At 35.2% G+C, this 15,415-nt stretch overlaps 1 protein-coding gene across 1 annotated transcript in view; it reads right to left on the minus strand.

The window, feature by feature from the left end:
• Positions 1-519: 519 nt before the first annotated feature.
• Positions 520-15,415, minus strand: part of LOC142350550 (clotting factor G beta subunit-like) — a 58,035-nt gene continuing 43,139 nt past the window's right edge. Inside the window, exons 6-10 of the mRNA XM_075402400.1 lie at positions 10,178-10,293; positions 7,315-7,518; positions 6,879-6,946; positions 5,976-6,099; positions 520-815 (exon numbers count right to left, since the gene is read on the minus strand). Coding sequence (XP_075258515.1) covers positions 544-815; positions 5,976-6,099; positions 6,879-6,946; positions 7,315-7,518; positions 10,178-10,293 — 784 coding nt within the window. The 3' untranslated portion in view covers positions 520-543. The remainder of the gene's footprint in view (positions 816-5,975; positions 6,100-6,878; positions 6,947-7,314; positions 7,519-10,177; positions 10,294-15,415) is intronic.

Raw genomic sequence — 15,415 nt, forward strand, 5'->3', positions numbered from 1 at the left:
TAACTTGAAATTTTGGATATCTTGCAATTACTACCTGCTAATTGATGTCAAACATTGCCAAGATATTCATTTATTTGGTCGATCAAAAAATCACCCTTATGTTAGGTCGCCTCAATCTATAATTTACTTTGTAAGAGATGCAAAATTTTTCAAGTTACGTTTCGATAATGACTGGTATTTGTGAAAAGTTGTTCGTAACCCAGATTTTATTTCAATCTCAATTTTGACCACTCTTCGAAATAAAGCATATTTTTTGTTAGCTCTTAATCAAATTCTCGCAGTTGCAAAAATGTGTCTTCTTAATTGCAATTTTTTTTTCGTAGAAAACTTTGTTTATTGCTTTTAGTTTGTTTATACTTGAGCCTTAAAACTCAAATTGAAACAAATTTCTGATTTTTAAGCTCATTTAGGATCTTTATTTTCTAGTTCGCATACGCTTACTTTTTTTCACATACACCATCCCTTCACCAATTTTCAGAGTTCTGTTCCCGACATCTCGAAGGTATAGTGTACATAACACTATCTGACGAGAGGCCCTTGTTCTTAACAATTAATCTCTGTGCGGGTAAGGTATCCGTCCATTAAGTACTCCACCACTTTACTGGCTTTATGGAATTTGTTGCCAGACAGACACAAAAACTCGTTGTCTGTCTCTTTGAATTTTCTCTGTCTGTCGAAATACTTCTGCTGGAAATAAGCCAGACTCGTGGAGATTATTATACCCCCCTCTGAGCGCTTGTACTGCATGGACGTGACTCCAGCCAAGCAGAAGGCGGTAGAATTCAATTCCACCACAATGGGATTGCCGTAATCTCCTAGACAAACCCCCGGAAAATTGAGTAAAGTTACACCGTGTGATAACCCTTTAACAATTCACCAGGGTCGAGGAAAAATCGGAAAAATATGTAAGATAAGCGGTGAAAAGTTGTTTTTTCAACGCAAAGTTTGTACATAATTTTGCGGTGAATTGGGGTGAAATTCTAGAGAAAGCGGTGAACCTACAAAAAATTCACCGCGTTTCACAGTTTCCCAGGTTGAGGTACAGACCCAAATTGACTTCTGATCAGACCCAGTCGAGCGCACACCCGTGTGTTCCCAGACCGAAATTACAGGGTCTTTTCGGAAGTTTGAGCGCACTACGGTCTGATCATGGTCTGGAGATGGTCTGATCAGAGGTCATTTTGGTCTGAAAAGTCTGATCATAGGCGGATTCGAGTGCACTTGTGTCTGATCAGAGGCAATTTCGAGCGCAATTGGGTCTGATCATAGGCGGATTCGAGCGCACTTTTGTCTGATCAGAGGCGACTTGGAGCGCAATTGGATCTGATCATAAATGTCTTCAAACGCAATTGGGTCTGATCAGGGACCATTTCGTGCGCATTATTTTTTTCATTTTTTTCTCTTTTTTTTACTGAAAGATGTTGGCGCTGCCAAGAGGCAGCCAAAAGGCAGCTTTCTGATCAGAGACTCATCTAAAGTCCGATAGCTCTGATCAGAAAGAAAGAGTCCAGCAGATAGCTGAGGCCGGTCCCCTTTAGAAGAAATTTTGATCAACTGGAGACCACGAAGTTTCTTATGGAAAGCTGTCTTAACTCATCCATTGAGTCAGAATTATAAACTAATCGGTACACTAAATAAAATTTGTTCTCAACAGTTCGGTTTTGTTTTCGTTAGCAATACTTTTAAAATGGATTTTTCCTTAGATGAATTAAATACTGCAAACATCAGTTTTTATGAAATGAATATATTATAGCAAAATTAGGAGATTTTTTCATAAGCAAAATCTGTCTGTGATCAGACTATTTCGAGCGCACTTGGGTCTGATCAGAACCGGTTTGGAGCGGACTTCAGTCTGATCATAAATAGCTGCAAGCGCAACTGGGTCTGATCATAACTGCTTCGAGCGCAACTGGTTCTGATCATAACTGCTTCGAGCGCAACTGGTTCTGATCATAACCTCTTTGAGCGCATTTGAGTCTGATCATAGTCTGATTAAGGTCTGGGCAATGGTCTGAATTTGAGTCTGGACCATGGTCTGAAGATGGTCTGATCAGAACACCTTCGGTCTGAATAGTCTGGTCAGAGAACTTCTGTGCCTGGAAAGTCTGATCAGAGGTCACTTGGGTCTGGAAAGTCTGATCAGGGTGAATTTCAGTCTGGAAATTCTGATCAGAGATAATTTCGGTCTGGAAAGTCTGATCAGAATCAAATTTGGGTCTGGACCTCAACCTGGGTTACTACAAATTACTGCTTAAGCTTCGGCTCTTGGTAGAAATCGGGGATCTATTCGTCACCCCATCTCTTACCCCCCGCACCCCAGCCTAGTGAGCGTAAAAATTTTGTGGCCAGGGCTTTATTTTTTACCAACTAAAATGCTTATGAGACATATTCAATCAAATTTTAATGTTGGATTGATTATTGATTATAAATAAACCAATTTTAATGTTTCCGACTGATAGACTAAAATTTTATTATTTTAATTCTAATTGTTTTTATAATTTTTTTTTTGATTTTCTGACTTTTTGCTTCAGTTGTTGCTCTCTTTGCTGTCTTATCTTACATCTTCATCTAAATAGTGACAGTTCTTTTTTATTTTCAAGTGGGCCAGTGTTAACTTTTTTCAGTATTTTCTATTCACTGCACCGATTTTCAGCGATATCGACACCCAAAATAATGACTTTTGCCTAATTTTTCAAGTGAAATCCTTGATAGAAAAATCCTTTTTTTTAGGATCACCAGTACCCTGTTTGTGTCAAGTTTATACTGGCCAGTCTTAAGTTTTGAGTAAAAATTACTGCATGAAGAGTACAATGTTCAGCCTAACTCCAGTCATAAACGTTTGCTTTATATGCCACTCGAACATCCGCGTTGATACTTGTAACTTCTCACCTTGCTTCGCCAGTCGTTGTCACTAAGATAAATGGGATTTGTGGTAATTGCCTAAAAATTAGATTACGTAAAAATGGTGTTTATACTACTATAGTGTCAACCAACTATTAGCTATAAAGTATGACATTACTCTGCTCCGACTTAACTTTGGGGTATCAAACTCATTCAGACTATACAGGACAATTTAGGCCTGGACAAACTCAGTGGCCTCAATATAATCATAACGAAAAAACAGTGCACAAAAAATTTTAAAACATTCTGTTATGCAACGTTTTGCAATCGAATTTAATATTTACTCTTGAAATGTGCTGGTTCAGTGCTGAAATTTTCTGCGACTCGATTTTTGTGGCTCTTTGCTTCCATAAAAGATAATGATTATATGAGTATGAGCCAATATTAGATTTCTTGCTGCCTTATTTTTCATTCATATTAAAGACAGACATGCAAAGTCCTCTTATAATGTGTAACACCATCATCATAAGGATTCAAATTCATATTTAACAATTTCGAAAAACTTGATGCGTTGCTTTTTAAAAGTAATTTTGGCGATGACTCTTGATTGTTTTCAGGGTTCAGTTGTGGCCTGTTTCATCAATTCACTAACGAGACAAAAGTGAGCAAAGCAGAACCTTTTTACTAGCCTGAGGGGGGTGTTTTCTAAATTTGGGCTCAGAGTACGTTATGAAAAAACCCACCCACCCCTCTCCCACCACACACACACACACACACACTTAGTTAGTAGTGCATGAAAAGAGTGAGGGGGAACAGAGGGCAAAGAACCGATAACAGTTCGCGCAGAATTTATTCCAGACTTCCCTATTTTTTTTAAATAGGAATCTGGGTTTCCCTAGTCGGAATCGGATGTTCAACTTGCAAAATCTTGCAAGAATCTTGCAGGAATCTTGCAAGATTATGCTTATTCTTGCAAGATTCTTGCAAGATTCTTGTAAGATCTTGCAATATTAACATTCGTCATGCTAGAACCTTGCAAGATTAATATCCGTCTTGCAAGATTCTAGAGAGATTAACAACCAAATGTTGCAAGATTCTTGCATAATTAACATCCAATTACAATCCAAAAAAGCCAAAAACAACGTCTAAAAAATTAAAAAAGACGTTAAAAAACCGCCAAATAATAGCCTTGGAGACCTCATAAAAACGCAACAGAGCCTAGAAACCTATCTTATAAAGCCTAGATACCTATCTTATGCAAGAACAAACAGCTCAGAAAATTTATTTCACAGTAATTTATATCACATAATTTTTGATCACAGTATATCAAAAAAAACACAAAAGAGCATCACAAGTAGAGCAATAAAAAGGCGTCAGAATTATCAATCTAGTGTATCAAAAAAGCTGTTCTTTTTCTTCTTATTCCATTTTTTCAATTTTTTTTGAACAATGAATTTACGAATTTCACCATGTACCTATTTTTATCAGCAAAAAACGTTTTTTTACCGCAACAAGAAACGTATGATCATTTGGATTAGAAATTTTGCCATTTGAGCCATTTTTCTTTCTTATCTCGGTGTTTGAAATTCGGATGTTAATCTTGCAAGAATCTTGCAATATCTTTAAGACTAACATCGTCTTGCAAGATCTTGCAAGATTAACATCCTTTTGGAAGAATCTTTCAAGATCTTGCAAGATTAACATCCGGTCTCGACTAGGGTTGTTTTAAATAACATTTCTGACCAGAATTCAGAAGTATTTCCTTGAGAACAAAAATATTTTTTGTGCAAATGTTTTTATCTCCCTTTCCTTTGTTTATTTAGTGTATTTAGGAAACAAAAATACACTAAACAAATTTTAGGTCAATCAAGATTTTGATTTTCTTGATAACGATTGGTTTATTTCGGCAAAATCATTTTGAATTAGCTTTCACTGATAATTTCCCATTAGGTGGGCGTTTTGATTAGGCGGTTGATAAGTAGGAACTTATCCAATATAAGTTTTTTATTTCCACCATTTAGACATGTGGAATACTTCAATTAATTCTTTGCTATCTAACTTTTTCCTTGCATTTTTCTCGCCTTTTAGGCTTTTACAAGAGCAGTTGTCTTTTGACCAACATGCACAGGTCTTCCAAATATTTGAATATTGTGACAGTTTATTTCTAAAAATGTAATCACAATCTCAAGTTTTGATTTACTTGTCTTAGATTGGAAAGTCACAAAGGGATTTAGAGATGAATATTTTGAATTTATCGCATTAGGAGAAAAGCTCAGAGTCAATCGTTTGAAAACTTTCATCCAATTTTAGAATACTGGAAAATTGAAAATTTTTGAAATATTGAAAAATTTCAACGAACGAAGGCACGGGATGATCATTTCGAAACTTACCATTGTTATTCGTTCCATACGTATTAAGCTTTTTAAAAAAGGACAGCTATTGATTATTGGTTTTGCACCCCACCATTATTGGGGGTGGGGGGTGGGGGTTGGTTAAAATCTAATTTTCCTGAATAATTGTTCCAAGATCTTGCAAAATCAGCTATAAATAAAAAAAGTATTGAAAAATGTTAGATGTTCATTTTCGGTTGACTTGTGTACAATTTTAACTCTATTTTCTCTTCGCGTTTTAAATAAAGGTCCCAGAACAAGTTTGGGTCGTGTTCAGAACTTTACCGGTGAAATACACCTCCTGGGTTAACAAATCAGAACTGATCACGTGTTTCAAATCTAAGAACTAATCAAGACTTTGCCAAGTGTTGACTCAGACTTGCCAAAATTAAAAATGAGATTTGAAATTTTGGATCTATTCTGTTTCGGCCCCCAGTGTTTTTTATGACCCCAAGTTACAAATTATATGTTGTTATATAGCACGTTACTACGTAGGTAAATAGCACGTGCGCCTGGGGGTCATAAAAAATTTATGCTCACTAAGCTGGGGGGGGGGGGGGGGGTGGGGGGCAAAAATAGATCCGAAATTTTTAGCCCAAAAAAAGTGTCACGATTACAGCTCTGTGCAGTACTGATCAGCGATAATGGTGGGGTGTAAAACCAATCAGGACTGATTAACACTTGACAGTCAATCCTGTTCTCTTCATCTGAGACCTGAGAAGTTTGATGAATTTGTGAACTTACCATCAGAGACAAAATGACTGGATCCATCGAAACAAAGATAGCTATCTTCCAGTGGGGAAAGCAGGCGAAGGTACTCTTGGTCAATATCAGCGAAATTACAGTCCTTCCTCGTCAATTGAATGTGCTGGAACAAAAGACAAAAAAATACAGACCTTTCTCCGTTTGTGCAAACACATACACAAACACACACGCTCAAATACACACACACACACACACACACACACACACACACATACACACTCACACCCTCCCACCCACCCACCCACCCTCCCACCCACACACACACATCATGGTAAATAAGCAATAATTGGTTACAATTAGTACAACAAGGATGTGTTGATTTCATACAATCATACAATCTTTAAGACCTTACGCGCCACCTCTCTACCAAAAGTGAACAATTTCATCCATTTTGCCTCTTTATTTCCACAAAACGTGTCTTTATACATGTGAAAAGGGCATTACAGTGTGGGATTGTATGACAGAGGAACGGTTGATCTAATTCGTATTTACTAATATACAAAAGATTATGGTGAAATAATCAATGATAAACAATGATAACTGATATCATATTATAAAATGCCTTTATCTGAAAATTTCCACAAATTAGAGCAGCTGTTGAAAGAAACGAAAGAAGGGGCTGATGGCAATGAAAAAGATACCATATATTTGTCAGTTTCTAACAGAGCTCCAGTTAGCAGCAACATGAGTCAAAAGTATCTTTAGTTGATATAAAAACCCTGGCAGAAATAAATTGTGATATTTTTTTTTACAAAAAGCACTAAAATTTTGAGACGTAAGGGCCCTCAAAAGCTTTATTGAGCAAAATTTTTTGAAGTCTCAATAGAAAAGTTCAGCGGGATCGCAATCCGAGAAAAGTTCAAATGATAGTTTTAAAGATACCTTAATTTCCTCAGGTAGATTGGCAACACTGTCAACGTATCCAACTCCAACCATGTGATAGGAATATTCTAGAACATAAAAAGGATCTTTTCCGTTTGTGGGCCCAGTTTAGTTCCGAACAAGAAATTTCGAACAAGCTCAAAAAGATACAATTGAGCAACAATTTGGTGATATTGAAGCCAACGTTTTCTACTCATCTCATTTACGTCTTTTTTTAGTTTTTGAATTTGAGGTTTCACCTTAGAGCTCTGTCCAGCGAGTTTTTGAATCATTTGCTTATTTCAACTTCATGCGGGACACGCTCTATTTTCTCGTCGTGACCATCGGTTTTTTATCCTCATTTGAATATGCGAACAAAATGACTTGCATTTCTATGCTAACGGTTTGCACGGCTGATCAAGATATGCTGAAATCAAGAAAAGCCGATGATATTTACCTGTCTCGTTTTCATACGGATTTCTCTCACAGAACTTGATTTGGGTTCTGTAATCATCGAACACAATTGGTTTCCTGAGGACGAGGAAAACGAGATTGTATCCATGTGACGTATATCCCTTGAACTCTTTATGGAAGTGGAACCGGTCAACAAAGTGCATCTGTCTGGTTGGGTAGCGGTCGTAAAGGGAGAAATCGAAGTCACCTGTAACAAAAATTTCCTCCCAGGTTCAGGTCCCACCCGTACCTAAGGCTCAGTGACAATCAGTACTGATTCAGAACAATTTCAGAGATTTTTCACCATTCAGTACTGATTCAGAACAATTTCAGAGATTTTTCACCATTCAGTACTGATTGAGAACAATTTCAGAGATTTTTCACCATTCAGTACTGATTCAGAACAATTTCAGAGATTTTTCACCATTCAGTACTGATTCAGAACAATTTCAGAGATTTTTCACCATTCAGTACTGATTGAGAACAATTTCAGAGATTTTTCACCATTCAGTACTGATTCAGAACAATTTCAGAACCAAATGTGAATTGATTTCTGAGTTTCTCTGAATCAGAGCAAAATTCAGGGAAATTATTCTGTATTCTTCTGAATCAGAAGATAACTCAGATTGAATCACTGAAATAGCTCTGAATCAGACAAATTCAGTGCAAAATGTGTCCTGAATTTTAGACTCTAACTCAGTAATTAATTTCACTTGGAGTTAGGTCGGGCAGACAGAAGCAAGTATGTCCAGACCGAAAATAAATGTACACGGGTAGGGGGGAGGGGGTTTGGGGGGAGGGGCAGAGGCGTCATGCGTTCATAGTTACATAGTCTGGAAACATCGAAAAAAAGCACGAAAGTCTAAACATGAACGCCTGAAAGTCTGGACATAGGCACTTTCCGTCTGGGACTGTCTGGACATAATTTAATTCCGCCTGACACATCAATACTAGTGAGATAGATTATAGGGGAAGTTAATTGACCCACTAGTTTTTACAAGTGGGATTCCATCCTGGGATGGTTCTCTCTACCTCGTTACCTGCCCAATGCAATCCTAATGGCAAACTTCTTCTAAGTTGAATTCTCCTAGCAACAAGCCTCCCTTCCCCCCCCCCCATGGCTGAGCACCATAAAAATATCCTAGATACCATGTCTGGTCAGTCATATCAGTCATGTTTGGTGAATATCGAGTCCTAGATGCCATATCAAAGACCAAACAAAAAACAAAACAATGTCTCAAATTACCTATTTTGGATTACATATGGAGCGCAATGTGGCATAATTTGGTTTTCTTTTGAATAAATGAAAACCTTTTTATGGTGACTTAGAGTTCGTTTCCAAGACCATAGAATATTTGGACCATAAAAAACCATAAACATAAAAGTTGAGAACCCGTTTTTGATGGTTAAATGAACTTCAATTAACTTGACAGAAAAAGAACGACGAAGTAAAGTTAAAAAAGAAGGTTGAGAAAAAATAGATTAATGGTGTCTCAGATTTCATATCCACGACCATAGAAATCTATGTCCCATAAGAGACCATTAAACTAAAATTATTTGCATCAGTTTTTGGTTAAAAGAACTTCAAAAACTGCAAAAAAGACAAAAAAAGCAAAGCATCGTTTTAAAAAATAAGATTGAAAACCAAAAAAATTGATGGTGTCTTAGATTCCATACCCAAGACCATGAAAATCTATGGTTAAAAAAGACCAAAACTTCCGTTTTTTATGGTGGCAAGAATTTGATTTGACGTGATAAGCGAAAAAAAACCAATGGAAAGTTTTAAAAGAGGCATTTCAAAAAAAAATCCAACAGAAAAAAATCTATGGCCCAAAAAAGACCAAAGACATAAATATTGAGTATCCAGTTTCCTTATGGTTGAGAAGATTTCAACAAAATGGGAGTGTGAAAAATCCGAAGAAAAAGCAACAAACGAAGATTGAACACAAGACTGAAAAATTGTACTTAAAATGCAAGCATAAAAAAAAATGATGAACAGAAACTTTTTTGGTTCCCTTTAGTAAATTTCAGTTACTTATTGATTCTTCTTGCGTGAAGATGCTGTTTCCTAGCCAAATCTTGTTCAGTAAAGCTTATTAAAATGTTGGTTGGAGGTGATTGAAACAATTTTTAGTTTTAAAAGTTTTTTGGATGTTTTATTTTCTCAAAACACATTAAGATTGTATTTGGTGTCCTACAAACCATGTTGCAGACCATAAGTATATGGATAACATATCCAAGATCACACATAATAACATTTATGATAATGGAGTGAAAAACTTTAGTTGGGTTGAAGTTTTCTAATTTTTTGCTGAACTTTAGAAATAATTTCCAAGAACCTATATGGTGCCTCATATACCATGCCCAGGACCAAAAAGATTTCTAAGATACTATATCCAAGATCATACAAGTTACCATTAGTGATGAATGAGTGAAAAGCTTTCATGTGCGTGCAGTTTACAAATTTTTTGCTTAATCTTAGAAACTATTTCCATGATCATAAATGGTGTCTTAGACACCATATCAAAGACCATAATGAGTTGGATACTAAATCCGAGATAATATAAGTTAACATATGTGATAATGAAGTGAAAAACGTTCAATTGGCTGAAGTTATTAAGCTTCTTCTGAATCTTAGAAACCATTTCAATGATAAAATATAATGTCTTAAATACCATATCCAAGATCATTAAAAATTTCGATCCGTGAGAAAATCATCAAAAATCTGCTGCTCTGCTGAAACAACCTTTTCGATGTAAATTTTTTTCTTTACTTGAATGGAATCATATATAGTCTTTGATATGGTATCTAAGATGGGTCATCCCGGGTTCTCGTAAGTATGGGAGGTCAACTTGTAGAGATCTAACCTGTTGTTACAACAATATCTGCAGTATGGTAGAAGTCATTCTTGCGCTTAGAGTCCCAAATACAACGGGCAGCTGTCACAACTGTGTTCTCATTCATAATAGCTCCTCCACACCCACTGGAAAAAGATCAAGTTGCAAAATCTGGTAAAATATTTGAGTTTTTTTCCGCAATCCACTGCGAAAAGTCCAATTAACAATGACAACCAAAAATCTTAAATTAAAAATCTGATTTTTTAAAAAATTTCAAGCGTAACAACGACGCGTAAATTGTCCCGAAGATCAGTTCAAGGAATTACTTCCGAGCTGTTGTCTCAGAAAATTTGGTTATCTAGATTTAATTTCTTCGATGAGTTCGTTACTTACGTTTCTTATTAGCGACATGCGAGTTTTTTTGTTTTTTGAAGCTCTTTTACAAGCGAAATTCCATGCCAGGTTTTGTTTTGTTTTATATTGTATGGACTTAGATAGAGCAATCAGTAATTTTTTGATTCCGTCTATGAAAGACTTTAGCGCGCTGACAAAGTCTGACATAAAATGGCATTTTCAGGCCATCCCAAAAATTTCTTTCTGTTCTTTTCTAGATTATCCTGTGTTCTAAACTAATTTTTTTGCATGTTCAAAATACTCTGTTTTCTTTACTAACAGCTAAGAGCACAGAAATAAACTTATTTCTTCAATTGAAGTATAGGTGTGAAATTTTTTTAATAGAATAATCAAGCGCACTTCTGATGTGCACGCTCACATGCGTTCCAAAATTCAGGATGGTTTCAATTTTTCTTCATTCATGTTCAATTCTTATTGATCTCAATCAAAATTTAATTTCCAAGCAATATCTTGGAAAAAATCTGAGGTTGAATTTTGACGCTTCCCCAGGGTTTCTTGACCTTTTATCTTGTAAAATCTGATAAGAGGCTGATCAAAAATCTATATAGAGTAAGATCTTATCTGGTCTTACGCGATAAAATTTCTTCCATAAGAATTCTTATTGATCTCAAGCAAAACTTTAGTTTCCAAGCAATATTTTGAAAAAAAAACTGAAAGTGAACTTCGACGCTTCCCCAGTGTCTCTTGATTTTTTATCTTGTAAGATCTGATAAGAAGTTGATAAAAAACCTATATCGAGTAAGATCTTATCTGGTCTTACACGATAAAAACTCTGCCATAATAATTCTTATTGATCTCAAGCAAAATTTTAGTTTCCAAGCAATATCTTGAAAAAAAACTGAAGGTGAATTTTGACGCTTCCCCAGTGTTTCTTGATTTTGATTATTAATCTTGTAAGATCTGATAAGACGCTTATAAAAAGTCTATATCGAGTAAAATCCTATCTGGTCGTACACGATAAAAAATTCTGCCATAAGAATTCTTACTGATCTCAAGCAAAAGTTTAGTTTCCAAGCAATATTGTGAATAAGTCTCATAAGACAATATAAGATAATTTTCTCTTTGTTGCTCTGACACTTAAAGGTTACAAGCAGCAGCTTTTTGTTTTCTGCTCGAAAGAAACTCTGAATTGTCTTTAATTGAAAAACATAACATTCTTTATAAATTTCTGTCATATGCGATCCGAGAAAAATCTTTCTGATAACTCTCAAAAAGATGATTCATAGCTTTCCAAAAGTTTATCTTACAAGATCTTACAATATCAATAAAAGATCTTGAAAGATAAACAATTTTTGTCTGGCTGAATTTCGATTGATTATGATTTGATAATATAAAATTATTATCGTGTAAGTTCTGATTAAAAAAATTTCAATCACTAAAGATTCTATAAGAGGAATTTTTACGGTGTAAGATCTGAAAAAGGTTTTATCAGACTTGATACGTAGATTAATCCCATAACATAAGATGCACTTTGTTAAGATTTTAAGTTGAAACCAGTTAAATAGTTCTTGAACAGGAAATACCGATAACTTTTTAATTTGTAATTATATATCAAAACCAATGCAAACCCAGGCTGAGGTCCCAGACCCAAAGTGGATATGTCCAGACAGGTCCAGACGGAAAATGCCTATGTCCAGACCGTCCCGGACTCAAAGTGCCTATGTCCAGACCGTCCCAGACGGAAAGTGGATAAGTCCAGACTATCGTGCGTTCAAAATTTTTCGTGCGTTCTTCGTGAGTTCGAAGACAAATTTGTCCAGACCATCCCAGACCGAAACAGTATATGTCCAGACTTTCGTGCGTTCTTGTCCAGACCATCGTGCGCTCCAACTCAAATTCGTGCGTTCAACGCCAAATTTTTAGTGCGTCCATGTCCAGACCATCGTGCGTTCATGTCCAGACTTTCGTGCGTTCATCAGATCGAAAAAAAATTACATCCTGTTGTACAGTGCTATTCCTTGAAGATGAAAACAGAGAGGGTTCCAAAATTCCACAAATCCAGATGTTTAAGGTTTTTTTAAATCACTTTTGGTAATATACTTCAAATTATTCTAGCTTTTTGCATATACTTGCAGTAAATATATGCAAAATGCAAACTACACTTGCATTTTGCATATACTTAATTTCGTGTCCTTTCAACACTTTCCAGTTTCACTTGCATCCAACTGATTTTTTGAGAAAATGCAAGTTTAGTTTGAACGTAGATTATTTGAACATAGATTCCAGAAACCTAGGTTGGGGTAGTCGATTTTTTTCTCCATCATATATACATATATATATATATATATATATATATAGAAAAAATATTTGATTATAAAACATTTTTTGCATTTTGTCTCCTTTCCAAACTCCAAATTTGTCTCCTTTTAATACTCTTCAGTTTCAATTGCACCTAACTGATTTTTTGAAAAAATGCAAAAGCAATTTGAAAGCACAACATAGGAAGAACTCAGAAACCTAGGCTGGGGGGTCGAAAGTTTGCTCCATCAAATAGAAAAAAATAATTTGATTATAAAATTTTAAAATATTTGCACCACATTTGTCTCCTTTCAATACTTTTCAGTTTCACTTGCACCTAACTGATTCTTGTGAAAGTTTGCAATAATGATTTGAAAATAGATTACAGCTAGAGCTCAAAAACCTACTTTGGGATGTTCGATATTTCGCTCAGTACTATAGAAAAATTGACTTAAAGATAAAATTTTTTGATATTTGCACTACTTTTGTCTCCCTTCAACACTTTCCAGTTTCACTTGCATCCAACTGAATTTTTTTGCAAAATTTTAAGAGTAATTTGAAAGTAGATTACAACAAGAACTCAAAAACCCAGGTTGGGGGTCGAATTTTTGCTCCGTCATAGAGAAAAAATGATTTAAAAATATATAAATTTTGATATTTGCACTTCATTTGTCTCTTTCAAAAACCGACCTCCCAGACTGATTCTTGTGAAAGGTAGCAATAATGATTTGAAAATAGACTACAGCTAGAGCTCAAAAACCTACGTTGGGATGTTCGATTTTTCGCTCAGTACTAAAGAAAAAATGACTTAAAGCTAAAATTTATTGATATTTGCACTATTTTTGTCTCCCTTCAACACTTTCCAGTTTCACTTGCATCCAACTATTTTTTTTGCAAAATTTTAAGAGTAATTTGAAAATAGATTACAACAAGAACTCAAAAACCTAGGTTGGGGTAGTCGATTTTTTGCTCCATCATATATATATATATATATATATATATATATATATATATATATGTATATATATATATATATATATATATATATATATATATATATATGTGTGTGTGTGTGTGTGTGATGTGCACGCTCACATGCATTCCAAAATTCAGGATGGTTTCAATTTTTCTTCATTCACGTTCATTTCTTATTGATCTCAATCAAAGTTTACTTTCCAAGCGATATCTTGAAAAAAATCTGAGGTTGAATTTTGACGCTTCCCCAGGGTTTCTTGACCTTTTATCTTGTAAAATCTGATAAGAGGCTGATCAAAAATCTATATAGAGTAAGATCTTATCTGGTCTTACACGATAAAATTTCTTCCAAAAGAATTCTTATTGATCTCAAGCAAAAGTTTAGTTTCCAAGCAATATTTTGAAAAAAAACCTGAAAGTGAACTTCGACGCTTCCCCAGTGTTTCTTGATTTTTTATCTTGTAAGATCTGATAAGAAGTTGATAAAAAACCTATATCGAGTAAGATCTTATCTGGTCTTACACGATAAAAACTCTGCCATATGAATTCTTACTGATCTCAAGCAAAAGTTTAGTTTCCAAGCAATATTGTGAATAAGTCTCATAAGACAATATAAGATAATTTTCTCTTTGTTGCTCTGACACTTAAAGGTTACAAGCAGCAGCTTTTTGTTTTCTGCTCGAAAGAAACTCTGAATTGTCTTTAATTGAAAAACATAACATTCTTTATAAATTTCTGTCATATGCGATCCGAGAAAAATCTTTCTGATAACTCTCAAAAAGATGATTCATAGCTTTCCAAAAGTTTATCTTACAAGATCTTACAATATCAATAAAAGATCTTGAAAGATAAACAATTTTTGTCTGGCTGAATTTCGATTGATTATGATATGATAATATAAAATTATTATCGTGTAAGTTCTGATAAAAAAATTTCAATCACTTAAGATTCTATAAGAGGAATTTTTACGGTGTAAGATCTGAAAAAGGTTTTATCAGACTTGATACGAAGGTTAATCCTATAACATAAGATGCACTTTGTTAAGATTTTAAGTTGAAACCAGTTAAATAGTTCTTGAACAGGAAATACCGATAACTTTTTAATTTGTAACTGTATATCAAAACCAATGCAAACCCAGGCTGAGGACACAGACCCAAAGTGGATATGTCCAGACAGGTCCAGACGGAAAATGCCTATGTCCAGACCGTCCCAGACTCAAAGTGCCTATGTCCAGACCGTCCCAGACGGAAAGTGGAGGTGTCCAGACTATCGTGCGTTCAAAATTTTTCGTGCGTTCGAAGACAAATTTGTCCAGACCATTCCAGACCGAAACAGTATATGTCCAGACTTTCGTGCGTTCTTGTCCATACCATCGTGCGCTCCAACTCAAATTCGTGCGTTCAACGCCAAATTTTTAGTGCGTCCATGTCCAGACCATCGTGCGTTCATGTCCAGACTTTCGTGCGTTCATCAGACCGAAAAAAAATTACATCCTGTTGTACAGTGCTATTCCTTGAAGATGAAAACAGAGAGGGTTCCAAAATGTTCCAAAATTCCACTAATCCAGATGTTTAAGGTTTATCAAAAAATTTGATTTTAAATCACTTTTTCTATACGATTGACGGAAAAAACGACCCCTCC

The sequence above is a fragment of the Convolutriloba macropyga genome, chromosome 12 (assembly GCF_964194025.1).
Source record: "Convolutriloba macropyga chromosome 12, txConMacr16.3, whole genome shotgun sequence".
Classification (NCBI taxonomy): Eukaryota; Metazoa; Xenacoelomorpha; order Acoela; family Convolutidae; genus Convolutriloba; species Convolutriloba macropyga.